Source organism: Solanum lycopersicum, chromosome 11 (assembly GCF_036512215.1).
Source record: "Solanum lycopersicum chromosome 11, SLM_r2.1".
NCBI lineage: Eukaryota > Viridiplantae > Streptophyta > Magnoliopsida > Solanales > Solanaceae > Solanum > Solanum lycopersicum.
In genome coordinates this window covers 6,687,901-6,703,385 of record NC_090810.1, presented here as the reverse complement: position 1 = coordinate 6,703,385, position 15,485 = coordinate 6,687,901, and the positions used below count along the sequence as shown (strand labels likewise).

Here is a 15,485-nt window from a genome sequence, read left to right as displayed (position 1 = left end):
TTGATTTGCGATTTAATTCGATTTTCGCTTCAGTTTTGTACCCCTAAAACAATGTAATATTCTAAAGCAAAATATTAAAGATTGAAAAATTAGAAACAAAAAAAGATTGAAAAGATTGAAACAAAATAAAGTAACTTTTAGAGAGATAAATTAATAATAAATCTTTGAATATTGTTCCTACCCCTACCCATTTTGATGGTTAGTCGGGAGTTAGGCACTTAAGCAAATCAAACCTACTTCAATATACTCAAAGTTAGACAATATCCTATAATTACGGTTAAGACTTCTATTGAATTACATACAAAATTAACCTTTATTTATATTAAAAAAATGAATAATAAGTTGTGATATAGAGCATGGTTAGTTATATGAATGAGATAAAATTTTTATAATCTTATTTGATTATCATGTTTCAGATAACTTATCCTATCGTTTATATCATAATAATTAAATAAGTTATCAGTAAAATAAACAATTCCGAGATAACCAATTTCCAAAACTTAACTACATCTAAATTTTTTTATTGGAGCAAAGACTGATTTATGAGAAGTGTTTTCAATAATAAATGAAGGATGGGATAGGAAGAAAAATAAATGTTTAGGTCCCAAAGTAAAAAGATTGTTGGGAAGAGTTGTCAAATTTTGTAACATTTGGTCGGTTGTAAGGGCAACTATAAAGGCCCTTTCTTGTCAAATATTTAATGCTTGTGTCTTTTTTAAGTGCCAAATATAAAATTGGTGTTGCTTAATCACTATGGAATTAAATATGTTCTCTACATTTGATCAATTTTGACATAATCTTTACCTACCTATGAAGACATAAAAGTAACCACAACTGAATTCTATGAACTCAATCAATAATTACAATGATAAAAAGAAAAAAAAATTCTTAAGACTTAGTTTTTACTTTTTCTATCTCAATTTACATGAAATTTTTATGTTTTGAGAGTCAAACAATTTAAATTTGATCAGAAATTTGCACATTGAATCTTTATTGTTTTTTAATGAAGTTTATATATTTGTAAACAACGTAAAAAGTAATATGAATCACAATAATTGATAATTCAAAATGTTTAAAAGATCTATGAAAAATTTAGGGTCAAAGATAGATTTATTTACTCTTGAATTCTGAAAGGTTACATATAAAATAGGATCTTGAAATCCGAAAAATAACATATAAAATAGGACAGAAATAGTAGTAATATACACATGTTCAAATTTCACATAAATAACTTAAAAGGTGCTTGTAAATTTCTTTGGAATTTCCTTCTAACATGGTATATGCAATTTTTTCACGCTAAAGATGGAGAGTATGTTAAGACGCGTCCAAGCCAAACTATTACTTTCTCCAGTCGATGGTACTATTGAAAGGAGAATGCCGTGTCGTCCAGCGCACTTGACCAATCCTGGCCAACCGACCAACCATTTGAGAATGGAACAGAGATTGAAATTTTTTTTTTTTGGTATAATTTGAAATTATGATGTCAAATTAGAGGTTCAAAACAAACTTAAAATTATTTGATTGGAATGAGAGAAACAAAAACAAGAAATGCCATAAAGTATATGCTAAATGTGTAGTGGACAAGATGTTTTTGTGAGATGAGTTGCTTTTCTTATTATGTATGATTTCTTCCCTACAATTATTTGTTGTTGTTTTTTTCAAAAGAAGCTGCGGCTTTTCTTATTATAGTATGTAAATATAAGCATATTATGGTACTCCCACTTTTTTGAAAGTCATTGCTAGAGTTGTATTTTGTAGTCAAATACAGAAGGAAAGTGTTGACGAACTTGTGATGACTCAGCTTAAGATGAAAAGTCTCACATCGTCAACATACATGAGAGATGTTGAGTATTTAAGTAAGTAGGTCTTATTATATTGATATGTTTTAAAGTCGTGCAGACCTAGGTCCAAAACGAATAATATCATTAGTAACCTGGGCCGTTACAAATGGTATCAGAATCACTCTTATATCAGTCTTGTCGAAGTGGGCTAGAATTCAACTGAGTTTAGGTAATTCCCATTTGAACTTGTAATTCTTCAAAAAAAAACTTTAATCCAAACAATGAAAATAAGACAACTTCATGATATGCCCTAATCAATACATACTCTGGCTAGTACTTCATATAGCTAAAGTATCTCATCCTTGATGTAAAGCATTACATATGGATCAAGACTTAATCTAGACTAAGAACATTATATGAATCCTCTCTATACTTTTCAGTCTATTCATACACATTTCTTTTCAAGCTAAATAATTTATCTTTTAAGGTGAATTAAGATTATCAAATACTACAAGTAATCTAAATTGCTTAGTTACTCCTATGTGGATATACAAGTTGCATACCTAACTAACAAAAAATTCAAGTAAACACTATATCTAATATACGATAGGAATTGTTCCCAACTAATTGGCATGCACCATCTAAATGGACATTTCGTCTTTGGTGAATTGACACACTCAGAAAGTCTTTAAAACTTTGTGTACAATAGGTGTTTTTAGGGTTGAGAAAGTTAGACGTGTTATTAGTAGGATGAGCGAACCCCATGAGATTCTAGTGGAGTTCCGGAAGAGGTATGAAGTGGGTGACTAGATTCTAAATACAAAATTGCCCGACGAAATGAGGTAGAGTATAATGGATCCATTGTACAAGAATTAAGGGTGATATCCGAAATAGTAACAATTACATGTGTATCAAATTAGTAATTAGGGATAATGCCCAAATACCCCCTCAACCTATGCCCGAAATCTCAGAGACACACTTATACTATACTAAGGTCCTATTACCCCCTGAACTTATTTTATTAATAATTTTTTCCCCCTTTTTAGCTTACGTGGCACTATCTTGTGGGACCAACGATGGTTGACTTTTTTTTTTCGAACTAGTGCCACGTAGGCTAAAAATGGGTAGAAAATTACATATAAAATAAGTTCATGGGGGTAATAGGACCTTATTATAGTATAAGTGTGTCTCTGGGATTTCGGGCATAGGTTGTGGAGGTACTTGGGTATTTTCCCTAGTAATTAAGCAACACTACAAATTAAAGATTTGGGAGAGTTGTGGAGATGAGGATAAGGAAAAAGGCGTGTCCATTTCTGAGAATCTATTTGGATTCATGTCGGGGCATTCTACTACTTAAGACTTCACTTTGTGAGGAGACTGGTGAAAAAATGTAGCGAAAGAGAAGAGGGACTTACATATGGTGTTTATTGACTTTGAAAGGACTATGCATGCTCTTTGTAGGTGTTTGGAGGTTAAGGGTGTCCCGATTGTATGTTAGGGTGATAAAAGACATGTATATTGGGACAAAAACTTGGGTTAGAACAATGGAGGGAGACTCAGAACACTTTTCAGTTGAGATGGGGCTACGTCATGGATCAATTCTTAGCTTGTTCCTATTTGCCTTGGTGATTGATGAGTTGATGCAGTCTATTCAGGAGAAGGTTTGATGGTGTATATTTTTTGTGGATGACATCTTACTGATTGAGGAGACACAATAAAAAGTTAATGCTAGGTTGGAGGTTTCGGACACGCAATGTAGTCCAAAAGGTTTAAGTTGAACAGGATCAAAATAAAATATTTGGAGTAAAAATTCAGTGTTGTGTTGGATGAGGCGAACGTGAAAGTAAGGTGTTTTACATAGAATACTCTCAAGAGATCTTTTTTCCAGTATATTGGGTCCGTACTCCAGGATAGTGGGAATATCAATGATTATGTCACACATCGCATTAGGACAACACTAATAAAATGGAGGCTTACCTCTGAAGTCTTGTGTGATGAGAAGTTGTCATCGAAATTTAAAGGTAAGTTCTATAGAGTGGTGGTCAGACTGTTCTTATTGTATGTGTGGAGTGCTAGCCAATCAAGAACTCACATACTAAGAAGATGCATATTATGGAGATGAGGATGTTGAGATAGATGTATGCGCATATAAGGAGCGACAAGATTATGAATGAGGTTATCCAAGAGGAGGGAGTGACCTTTCTGACAGACAAAATGAGGTAAGCGAGACTGAGATTGTTTGGACATGTGTAGAGAAGGTGCACAACCCCAACAAGGAGGCGCAAGAGGTTGGTTATATGGATTAGATCAACAATGACATATTAAGTGTAATTTCAGATCTGAGTTTAAAAAAGATTAAATATGTATAGACCTCATCCTTAATTATGTCTATGGAGTAGAGAGTCTGTATCTAATTCCTTGTCTCAAAAGAAAGAGAAGTTAAAGTAGGATTGCAAGAAAAAAAAAATCTTAATCCTTACTTTTAGAAAATCGAAAATTTATTTTTGATAGACCGTTGACTAAAAAAAATAATCAAAGTAGGGTTGCAGCCTGCAAGAAAGGAATTTTAAGACAGCACAATAATCAGAAATAAAACTAAATACCAAGTAAAGAATAAAAATAATAATAGCAATGTGGTAAGATAGACCCAACTAAAGAAGCAAATATGTAACATTTCTATTCCCAAAGGTCACCTTTCATTTTGTCCAAGAAAATGGAGAAAAAACTACTCTATTTATTAGAAGATTCACCTTATTAACATTAACATTGTTTTTAAAAACATTTTTGGGACAGTTTCAGAATGACTTTTGGGGCGAGGCGTACCAAATATCTTTTGCGTACAAATTAAAAATGTAGATCCACAGAGCGTAAGTTTTAAAATTTAGGGCGTAAGCCTCAAACATAAAAATGTAAATCTTGGACATAAACATGTACGCCTTGAGCCTTAATTTTTTTCAACAAATTCTTGAATTTTTTTTACTTTAAATCATATTTTTTAATTATTGGTGTACTGATATTTCTCAAATAGTAATTATAACACTTTTTTTTTCTTCATATAAGTTATTGATACCTATCTCAAATAAAAATCATAACTTGTTTTTATAGATTATATATACTTATTTATTAAAATTTATTTGTAAAATCATTGAAAGTTTTATTTTTGCTTAGACTACGCGCCCGTCGATCTATGGAATTTACACCTCATGTCTCGGAGCTCGTGCATCGCCCCATACCGCATGAAATGCCTCAAGGAGCGGCTCAAACATATTAGTGGACTAAATCGAAAATCAAACGGGGCCTTAAACTTGAATTGTTAATAACTTTATATAATTGATTTCTTCTAGTTTTCAATTGATAATATAATCATTCTTATTTTAATTTATTGTTCATGAGATATAGTACTCCAAATATGTCAAATTTCTTCTAATAATTCCTTCATTTTCATGAAAAGTTTACTTTTTCTACAAATAGTGTTCAATATTTGTTAAAAATAATAACTTATAACCTATTATTATTAAAAATTAGACCCTTAAAATTTGGGGGCCTAAGGCACATGTCTTTTTTTTAACACTGTCGAGCCACCCCTGAATGTCTCACCTCACACTCCCGCCTTATAATACACTGCACTTATAATTAGATAACCAAATTGATATTATCATCATATGATATGGTATGTATTTCATCATTCTTAATTACGTATGCGGTGAGAGTCGCACGTACGGTAACGAGGGGGGTTCGCGTCTATACGTGTAGTGTGGTGCTTAGGCCTACCCACCCTATTTGTTCCATGATCTATGGGTCTACTGGAGCTACCCACTTCGATCAATTAGCCAACTTTTGAATTCAATCCATAAATACGAAATTTTCTTTGATAAGAAGTGTTTTGCCCTCCGACATAGGATTTTGAAATTATCGGGCCTCAAAATCAAAATATGAAAAATATTTTAAACTGCCATGAACAGATATCAACGCGTTTGTAGTCCAACGGTTAGGATAATTGCCTTCCAAGCAATAGACCCGGGTTCGACTCCCGGCAGACGCATTTGATTTTTTTGAAGATAAGTCAACAGAACATTAAAAAATTGAAAAATACGCTTCAAGAAAATATTTTTTTGAAGATAAGACGCATTTGATTTTTTTGAAGATAAGTCAACCAAACATTGAAAAATTGAAAAATACGCTTCAAGAAAATATTTTTCATAATACAACCACACTCCACTATTCTAGATTCCGATGACTAAAATCTATCCAGACCAATAAAGTGTTAAATGCGCTTTAATTATCAAATGTCTCATTCAGATAAATCTAAATAATAGCACTTCACCTCAAATGGAAGTATCGTACTAGCAGTGAAAGGAACACGAAAATCATTTTAACTTATAATGAAATAACACCACTAGGTTTAGTTTACTCCCAGGGTATCACAGTTGCAAATAATTCATGCCAGAACAATAAGGTATTCACTTCCTTGACAGCTTCTCCTTCATCCTCTGCACTGCACTTCTAAGAGTGTCTTCATCTTTGCAGAAGGTAAACCTCACAAGATTCTTTCCTTCTTCCGGATTTAGATAGAATACGCTAGTTGGAATGGCTACAACGCCAACTTCCTTGATCAGGTATTCACAGAAAGCAATGTCATTTTCCAACCCAAAAGGGGTATGATCAACAACCACAAAGTACGTTCCACTCGAGGGGTATACTGTGAAACCAGCTTTCATTAGCCCCTCCACCAGTATTTCCTTTTTGGCTGAGTAATCCCTCTTAAGCTCCTCATAGTAAGAATCTGGAGTTCTAAGGGCAGTAGCAGATGCATATTGCATCGGAGTGGATGTTGCAAAGGTGAGGTAGGAATGAGCCTGTCGTATTCCCCATGTCAAATGAGGAGGAGCTATTGCCCAACCTATTTTCCAGCCTGTTAGCGAGAATGTCTTTCCCAAAGAATTCATGGTTACAGTTCGTTCATACATCCCGGGAAGAGAAGCAATTGAAATGTGTTCCATTTCAAAGGCTAACTTGTCATAAACTTCATCAGCAAAAACTAGAACGTCATTCTCAATGCACAGAGAGGCAATGACGTTGAGTTCTTCTCGAGTGAACATCTTTCCAGTGGGGTTATGCGGAGTATTTAGGAGGATTGCTCGAGTATTCTTAGATACTGCTGATTTTAGCTCCTCAATCGGAAGAGAAAAATCTCGTGGTCTTAAAGTAATACCCTTTATCTTTGCTCCAGCCATAGATAAAGTAGCTTCATAAGAATCATAGAAAGGAGCAAACAGGATGACCTCATCACCAGGATTTATCAAACCCAACATGGTGGCAGCAATTGCTTCAGTACAGCCTGAAGTCACAGTGACTTCCTTTTCGGGGTCAACATCAAGACCACTGTCTTTCTTGAATCTAGCAGCCACAGCAGAGTTGAGGTCTGGGACTCCATATCCTCGAGCATACTGATTTTTACCTTCCTTAATAGATTGAATAGCCGCTTCTTTAACAAAATCCGGGCCGTCAAAGTTGGGGAAGCCCTGGCCGAGGTTGATAGCTCCATGCTTGATGGCTAGCATGCTCATCTGGGTGAAAATTGTAGTTTTGAACTTCTCTAGGCGCTTGGCAACCTAAAAGAAACATCAAGAATACTCGATCAGAAGGCAAATGAGGGACACCCAATATCTCAAGAAAGATCAAATTCTTTTTCCCATCACTTTAAGAGAAATTTATGGATACTGTATAGTTGGTGCGAAAAAGTGACAAGTGTGCAATCAATTATAAGATACAAAACGAATAAATTGAAAGACTTAACAAGCTCATATCAGAGCAGTACAAATAGTTTCCAACTTGTGGTGGTGTTCAACTCCAACTACTGCAATATCTGTCTCAAACAAGTGTTTTGTGCATCCTAGGTTCTCAGAATACTTTATGGCAGACTTCAAGGCTTATTGCACAAGAAAAATCTCAAAGTAACTACTTCAGTCTTGATGTTCCGGATCTCTTGCATCCCAGCAGACTATAACTCTAGTATAAGGTTTTACAAGGAGAGAACTCATTGTTATCCAAGGATCCTCTAATTAAGGCTCATGATTTCTTATGGTAAAGCAGCGCTTCTATTTAAATAGGGGCATACTACTGCAGCGTCATATGCTGGAAACGTAGATTTCATATAGCTGTTGAGACTGTTACTAACTGCTGTTCATGAGAAAGAAAGATCACAGCTTTCTTAATTGGTTTTCCATCTTGTTCAAATTAGTTAGTTAGTTCATTGTTACATTAGTTAGTTACAAGTTAGTTGGTAACTAATTAGTGAACTGATTAGTGATGTGAGGGTTAATGAGCTGGTAATTATCATTAAGTTAGTTAAAGGATCTGTAATTCTTTCAGCTATAAAATGATGAGGCTTGACTCACATGTAATTAGATGATTCATCATCAATAAAATTCTCTCTTCTTCCTTGTTCTGAATTGCGTCTAGATTCATCACAAAAGTGGTGAGCTTGTAAGCTCACATTTTCAAACATCTACTGTCCTTTAAGGGAGCTTTATTATTTAATATTCTATCTAGCTTTAATGAGAATTTACACATGTCCTGAAACAACTTTAAACCTTTCAATATTGTTATGCATAAATTTAACTAAATTCACAAATTGAAGATGTCTGATAGAAAACGGTGTTTTTACTGATTAAAAGCAACAATAAATAAAAGAGAGACACATGCATCTCGTATCTCGTAGATCAGTAAAAAATACAAAGAGAAACAAGTATCTCGTATCTCTTAGAACAACCTTTACTGCATTTAAAAATATATTACCATCTCTCTACTAATTTACTAGATCTCCTATTATATAATATATATCTGATAACTACTTTATAACTATTTAGGATAAGGATAGATAACTTATAGTAACCATAAAAAACTGCCAAATAATGGTAAGAAACCGCTAACTCCTAATAACGGTAAGAAACTGCTCACTGCTCCATGGGTGAAACCTCAGTAATTTGAGAAGATGCAAATCAATATCTTCTCTTATCTTTCTTCGCTTCTTCCTCCTTGAATAAGTATGGAAGATATGTGCCTTATCAGTACACCCCTCCTGTAAAGACGACTTGTCCTCAAGGCGACAATTTGGAAACTTTGTTGCTAACAAAGATTTTTGGCCACATGGCTGAAGACATAAAACAGAAGCATCACCAATATTAGAAGTGAGGTATATGTGCTTATAATCTGCCTTTATAAGGTTTAATATTGCATCTCTAGGCAACATCTGTTCTTCAAGATCTTATTGTAAAGATGTTGGTATGAGTATTTTCTAAGAACACCTTGCAGTTTGTAAGTGTTCTCATTCAATTGAAGATTAGGAACATCTCATTCCAATTGGCTTGAATTGTGTTCAAGGATGTTAGCCATTGTATACCCAACACCATGTCTGCGCCACTAAAGGAAAAAGGGAAGAAATCGTGTTTTATGACCACGATAGAAACCTCTACTGACAGGTCATGACAAACTTGGTTGCATTTGATAATTTCTCCATTGCCTATCTGGACACCAAAAGTAGGGATATATTTGACTGTCAACCCAAGTTTTGTGACAATTTCTTCTGCTACAAAATTATGTGTCGGACCGCTATCTACCACCACCAACACTTTATGCCCGCAAAGAGTGCCCTGAAGTTTCAAAGTTGAAAAGATTCTTTGCCTAAAATTGCATGAACCCCAAATCAGTAGGGGGTATGTCTTCATTCTGATTACTGTCAACACTTTGCACATGGTTTTCCTCTTGCATTAACTCCAAATGTGCAAAAGTCCCAGGTCTGCAGCGATGACCAGGAGTAAACTTGTCTCCACAACTGTAGCATAGGCCTTTTTCTCGCCGAATTTGTTGTTCAGAATTCAGTGGGCGAGTGTTTGGAAGAGATGACGATTGAAAAGGGATGTTACTGGTAGGCAGGATGATTGAAAATTAAAGGATTCTCGAGTCGTTGGAGAGGAAGTCCCAAATGATGAAGGTCTGGACTAATTTAGTCCTTGTTTTCCTTCATATTCTAAGGCCAAACTCATTGCCTTATACACTAATCGAGGCTTGTGAATCCTAATGTCCACACGAAGGTCTTCTTTGATTTTGCTAACAAGCAAACAATGTTCAGGCTAAGTTTGCACACGCGCTGCCCGTTTTGCAAATTCCTATCTAAACTCAAACAATAATCCAGTCTGTTGGATACTACACAAATGTTCATCTAGATTTTGAAACTCAGCGGGTCCGTAATTTTCCTGCATAACTTTCACCAACTCATTCCAGTAATAAATGGTTCTTTCACTATTGATCCAAGCAAAAAGATCCAATGCATCTCCTTCCAAAAACATTGAAGCCGCATCAACCTTGCAATCATCAGGTGTTTTGATAATTTTGATTTTACTTCTCTGCTTTCAAAATCCAACCTCGAGGATCTCCTCTCTCATACTTAGGAAATTCCATCTTTGTGTGTGGACGTCGATAAGTTTCTTGATGCCTCCAAGTGCTATCAACCTCACCCTCTTCCTGTAAAACTTTAGATTTTCCATGTCGATTTTGCAGGTTTTGTGCTTTTAATGCAGCCAAATCAGCAGCCAAAGTGTCAATGGCTCCCAATTTTGCTGCTATAGTAGTTAATTGCTGGCCAATCTGATCAAGAGTTGACATGATAGGTTCATTGCGGGAAGCTTTGGTTCGTGTGTTAACCATTGCATATCTTATTGCTCTGATACCAATGATAGAAACCGGTGTTTTTACTGATTAAAAGCAATAGAAAATACAAAGAGAGACACAAGTATCTCGTACCTCGTTGAACACTAAAAATACAAAGAAAAACAAGTATCTCGTATCTCTTAGAACAACCTTTACTGCATTTAAAAATATATTACCATCTCTCTACTAATTTACTAGATCTCCTATTATATAATATATATTTAATAACTACTTTATAACTATTTAGGATAAGGATAGATAACTTCTAGTAACCATAAGAAACTGCCACATAATGGTAAGAAACTGCTAACTCCTAATATAAGTAAGAAATTGCTCATTGCTCCATGGGTGAAACCTCCAGTAATTTGAAAAGATGCAAATTAGTATCTTTCTTCGCTTCTTCTTCCTTGAATAAGTATGGAAGATACGTGCCTTATCAGAGTCACAAGAGATTCCTTAAATAGTCCAAAATCTTCCTAAATATCTATTTGTTTGGGCTCTCCTTTGGCACAAAACCTTTTAACAATTCTGATTATCACCCTAGTAATTTGATCAAAGAAGTTGCTAACATATTTTTGAATTTCGCGTGAACCAAAATACAGGGAATGGTACCGATGGAGAAATACTGGATTAGTTAGTATCTAAGTAGCGATTAATGAAGATGGAATTTACAACGGGAGACCAGGTTTCTAGTAGAGATGAAAATGTTGTGTTATTTCTTTTCAATTTTCTAAATCTGGGGGGGGGGTGGGGGGCAGAGTTCCTTGATATCAGTGCTTGTGGGAAGGTACCCAGTGATTAATCGAGGCATACAACAGCAAGAACGAACACTACCATTATAAAAAAAAAATAGAATCTAACAGAAGTTCTCTTGACTTGTAAATCCTTTTCACAGTTTTGATAGTGAAGGAATTAGGCATGGACAGAATGCCAAATTTATTTGTTTCTAACAAAATTATCCTAAATAATTGGAGTGCACAAACATTAAACACTCCTACCTTGCAGCCCACTTATTAAACTCTCCTAACTTGCAACTTTCAGACAAAATGGTCAAGATTTTTCTTCTTTCTCTCCTTCAAGTATGCGCTCTAGGACTGTTCAAAACCGAACCAAAACCGATAAGCCGAACCAATAAAAAAGTTATTGGTTTAGTGGTTTTGATTCTTTTTGTTATCGGGTTATCGATTCTTAACGGTTTAAAGTTTTTTCTTAACGGGTTAACCGATAACCCAATAGTAAATTAAATAATAATATTTATACCATTTTGTATATAAAGTCTTCGATTTAGAGTTTAATTTCCTACTTTTATTTTTGGTTGTCTCAAATACTTGATTATTCTATAATGTAAAAGTGTTTGCTTTTGAGCAAGATGTAACTTGTGAACTCAAGTGCATGGTTTATTTGGTTAGTCACCTTGTTTCTAAGTGATTTTCAATGTTTTTTCTTTTGTGTCAAATCTTAACGGTTAAACCGATAACCGAACCGATATTGATCAAAAAACCGATAAACCAATAACCGATAAACCAATATCTTAATGGTTCTATAACAATTTAGCATCTCTACAAACCGATAACCAATAAGCCAACCCGATAAACTTCAAAACCGAACCGAATCAGCCGATACACAGCCCTAATGTGCTCTAAACTCCCAAGTTAGAATATCGACAACCTCATACTTACCCAATGATGGGATAACCCAATTACAAATAACAAAGGTTTGTCTGTTCAGATAACAGGCGAAGTTCAAGATCAAGACTGCTACAACAGATAGCCAATCGTCCAATATTGGCTTCCTGATATAATTCTATACTTCTAATATGCTACAAAAATCAATATTTGAAGCTTCAACAGTTACTTCATTATAGTTCCCTTCAAGCAACTGAAAACAACATATCAATCATGGTCACAACTTATAACCAACATGCAGCAAAGGGAATTGCCCCAAAACCATCAATTTGATGAGGTATTATTTGACAAGAGTATCCTAATGGCCTAAAAGTATATTTCCATGTTTCCGATTTATTGGTTAGAACCACTTCAAAATGGAAAACCATCTTTAAGACAAAAGATTTAGATAACATAATTGTGATTCATTGAAGCCTTCTCGTACACCATTTTAGTTAAGAATTTATACCTAGTAGGAAAGTCTCAATGATCACAATACAATGAAGGACATTTATACAAACTAGGATGTCCACGAAAACTGTGACTTCCATTCCAAGGGTGGCCCTCTTATGTCCAATAGTCTGAGACTTCAACTGTCTTTTTTTTAGAAGAGTTTTATCAAATGAAATAAATCATCATGCAATAGAAAGCGAAATAAATCTACATGAACTACAAAAGAAAGGAAATCCCTTTTACAAAAACATAAGAAATGGAACTCCACAGAATCAAAAAATTTACTCTTGCGGTGAGCTGATGAAATCTTCCATGTAGTCTGAGACTTCAAATTTTCGAATTCAGTGAACACTAAAATACACAAATCAAGTAGCTTTTAAGAAGAAGTAATTGAAGGAGGAAGCATGAAAATTACAAGACGACGCAGATACAGCTGACGGATATGGAAAGTGCAATATGAAAGTAAATGGAGTTACAGATGTAACTAAGCACCTAAGATGAGGTGCGAACTGCAAACAACCGTTGAATCAAAGAGAATGGTATTGGAAGTTAGCAACAACTGAAGATGGAGAAACCTTTAAAGAGTATAAGAGAGTGAAAGAGAATATAAGAATTAAGTGTAAGACGACTTCCACAAAAGCTAGGGACTAGGGAAATAGAAGGAGAAAAAGTATAAACTAACATATGACTTAGAGAGGAGGGTTAAAGACTTGATTCAAGAGAAGTGTACTTATAACATTACCAAACAAATTTTGATAGGAGATTATGAAATCAATGGAAGGAGATGTTGAATACACAGTATGAGAACGAATTAATATGTTCTCAAACATTCAAAACGGCCAAAAACCTTAACTACACTCATAGAATCAAGACAATTGAAGCAAAGGACGCCATGAAATATATGAAAGGTAGGACCACTTATGGTTGAAATGATATCCGTTTAAGGTTTGTAAATGCCCTTGAGAGGTTAGGTATATGGCTAACCACCAACAATTCGAGAAGATATTAAATAGTATTAGAAAGTAGATAAAACAAGTAGAGAAAGAGCACCTCAGTTCTGAGATGAAAGAACAACGAATATATTCAAAGTTACATATTGATGGTATTGAACTAACGAATTACACATAAAACTTCATGAATTCAATACTACAAGTGTTGTAGATATTCCTTGTCTTAGAGAAAAGCATATGATGAGTGATAAGAAAAAAAAGCACTTATGAAGCAAAGAACTCATATCTAATATATAAAAGACCATTATGAACGCGTAAGACCAAGTGGTCAGACAAGTGTGACAATAGGAACTAGAGATATAGTGAAATTTATCCATTACACCACAAATTTTTTTAAAGTCCACACTTAATTATCTTATATATGATAACCTAACCCAAGAGTATACATAATGTGATTCCCTGGTATATACTATTTTAGATAAACTGTATAAATTGATCAAATAACAGCATATCTAAAGGTATTATCTAAACCTCTATCAACTTGACAAAGGGCTGCGACATAGTGTCGACAAATCCCACTATTCCTCATCTAATACAATAGGACCATTTATGATCAAATTCATATGATCCTATTAAGGAGGCCTCCACATCTAAACTGAACCAGATCCTTTACATTCAGTGTAAAATCAATATTATCTCAAAAGTTGGGCTGCAGCTTAACCACAAAAAAAGAAAAACTAAAACCTAACAAAGAATGGAAAAAGCTTCAATCTTTATTTCTCCGCTAAACACCATCAATTACAGAACAACAATTGTTATCAGTACAAAAAAACAAAAGGGGTTACCTGAATAGGCTTAGGAAGTATGTGGGTTGACTTATCTTGAGTAGAAACAGCGACATCATTCTGGGTTGAAGCGGTGGCCATTGTAGAAGAGTATTTTGTGGGAAAATTGCGAAGAATGTAGGGTTTAAAGCTCTTCAATGGCTGCTGAAGCATTTGACTGGAATATTGAGGCGTCCAGGTACATCGAATTGCTTTACAGATTCGCATCCGTATTTATTGGTAAGTGGTAGATAGATACTAATTCATCCGATTCAAAAAAAATGGTCTTTATGTGTATTGATTGATTGACCCTGCCATGAGAGAATTAAGAGATTAGCTTTGTTTGTTAGGGGAGGAAATGACGTTTAGACCCTTTTCAAGTTTGGAAAGTGGAAACGTGTAAAATGTGTTATCATTTTAAAATAAAAGGGGTAGTTGAAGGGCAAAATAGACTTTCTCAAGTGTTCGAGTTTTATAGTATAAGGGATTGTTTGGTAGAGTATATTAAAGGAACAATAATGTTTGTATTAATATGGTGTATTTGTAACATTTTGTTTGGTATACTTTTTTATTCTATATGCATAAATTAATGTTTGTACTATTAATATAGACCTTTTTGAGTTTGAAAAGTGAAAAACGCGTAAATTGCACTCTCACCTTTTTGGAATTGATTGATACGCCTACTCACTTCCTTCTTTTAGCTTCTAAAATGCAAGGGTTAGCTGAAGGGTAAAGTAGACTTTCTTAATTGTTTGAGTTCTATAATATAAGAGATTGTTTGGTAAAGTTTATTGAGAAAAAAAAAATATTTTGTATTGACTTTGTTTATTAGTAATATCTTATTTATTACACTTTCTAATATATATATAATTAATGCTTGTATTGATAATATAGACCCTTTTAAGTTTGAAAAGCGGAAACGTGTAAAATGCACTTCTACATCTTTGGAACAAATTGGCGTGCATACTCACTTCCTTCATTCTTTTAACTTCTAAAACACAAGGGGTAGTTGAAGGGCAAATTAGATTTTCTCAACTGTTTGATTTCTATGATATTATATCATAGAACTCAAATAGTTGAGAAAGTCTAATTTGCCCTTCAACT

General features: G+C 34.3%; 1 protein-coding gene and 1 non-coding gene across 2 annotated transcripts; one reads left to right on the top strand and one right to left on the bottom strand.

Moving 5' to 3' along the window:
* The first annotated feature begins 5,751 nt into the window (after positions 1–5,751).
* TRNAG-UCC (transfer RNA glycine (anticodon UCC)) lies at positions 5,752–5,823 on the top strand. Its single transcript has one exon. It is a non-coding gene; the product is annotated as a tRNA-Gly (tRNA).
* Positions 5,824–6,040: 217 nt separating this feature from the next.
* On the bottom strand, positions 6,041–14,958 carry LOC101251438 (uncharacterized). Its single transcript, XM_004250287.5, has 2 exons — positions 14,403–14,958; positions 6,041–7,393 (listed from the first exon to the last, which is right to left on the bottom strand). Exons 1-2 carry the CDS (start codon positions 14,607–14,609, stop codon positions 6,242–6,244), a joined length of 1,359 nt encoding a protein of 452 aa, XP_004250335.1. The 5' UTR covers positions 14,610–14,958; the 3' UTR covers positions 6,041–6,241.
* Between the last annotated feature and the right edge of the window lie 527 nt (positions 14,959–15,485).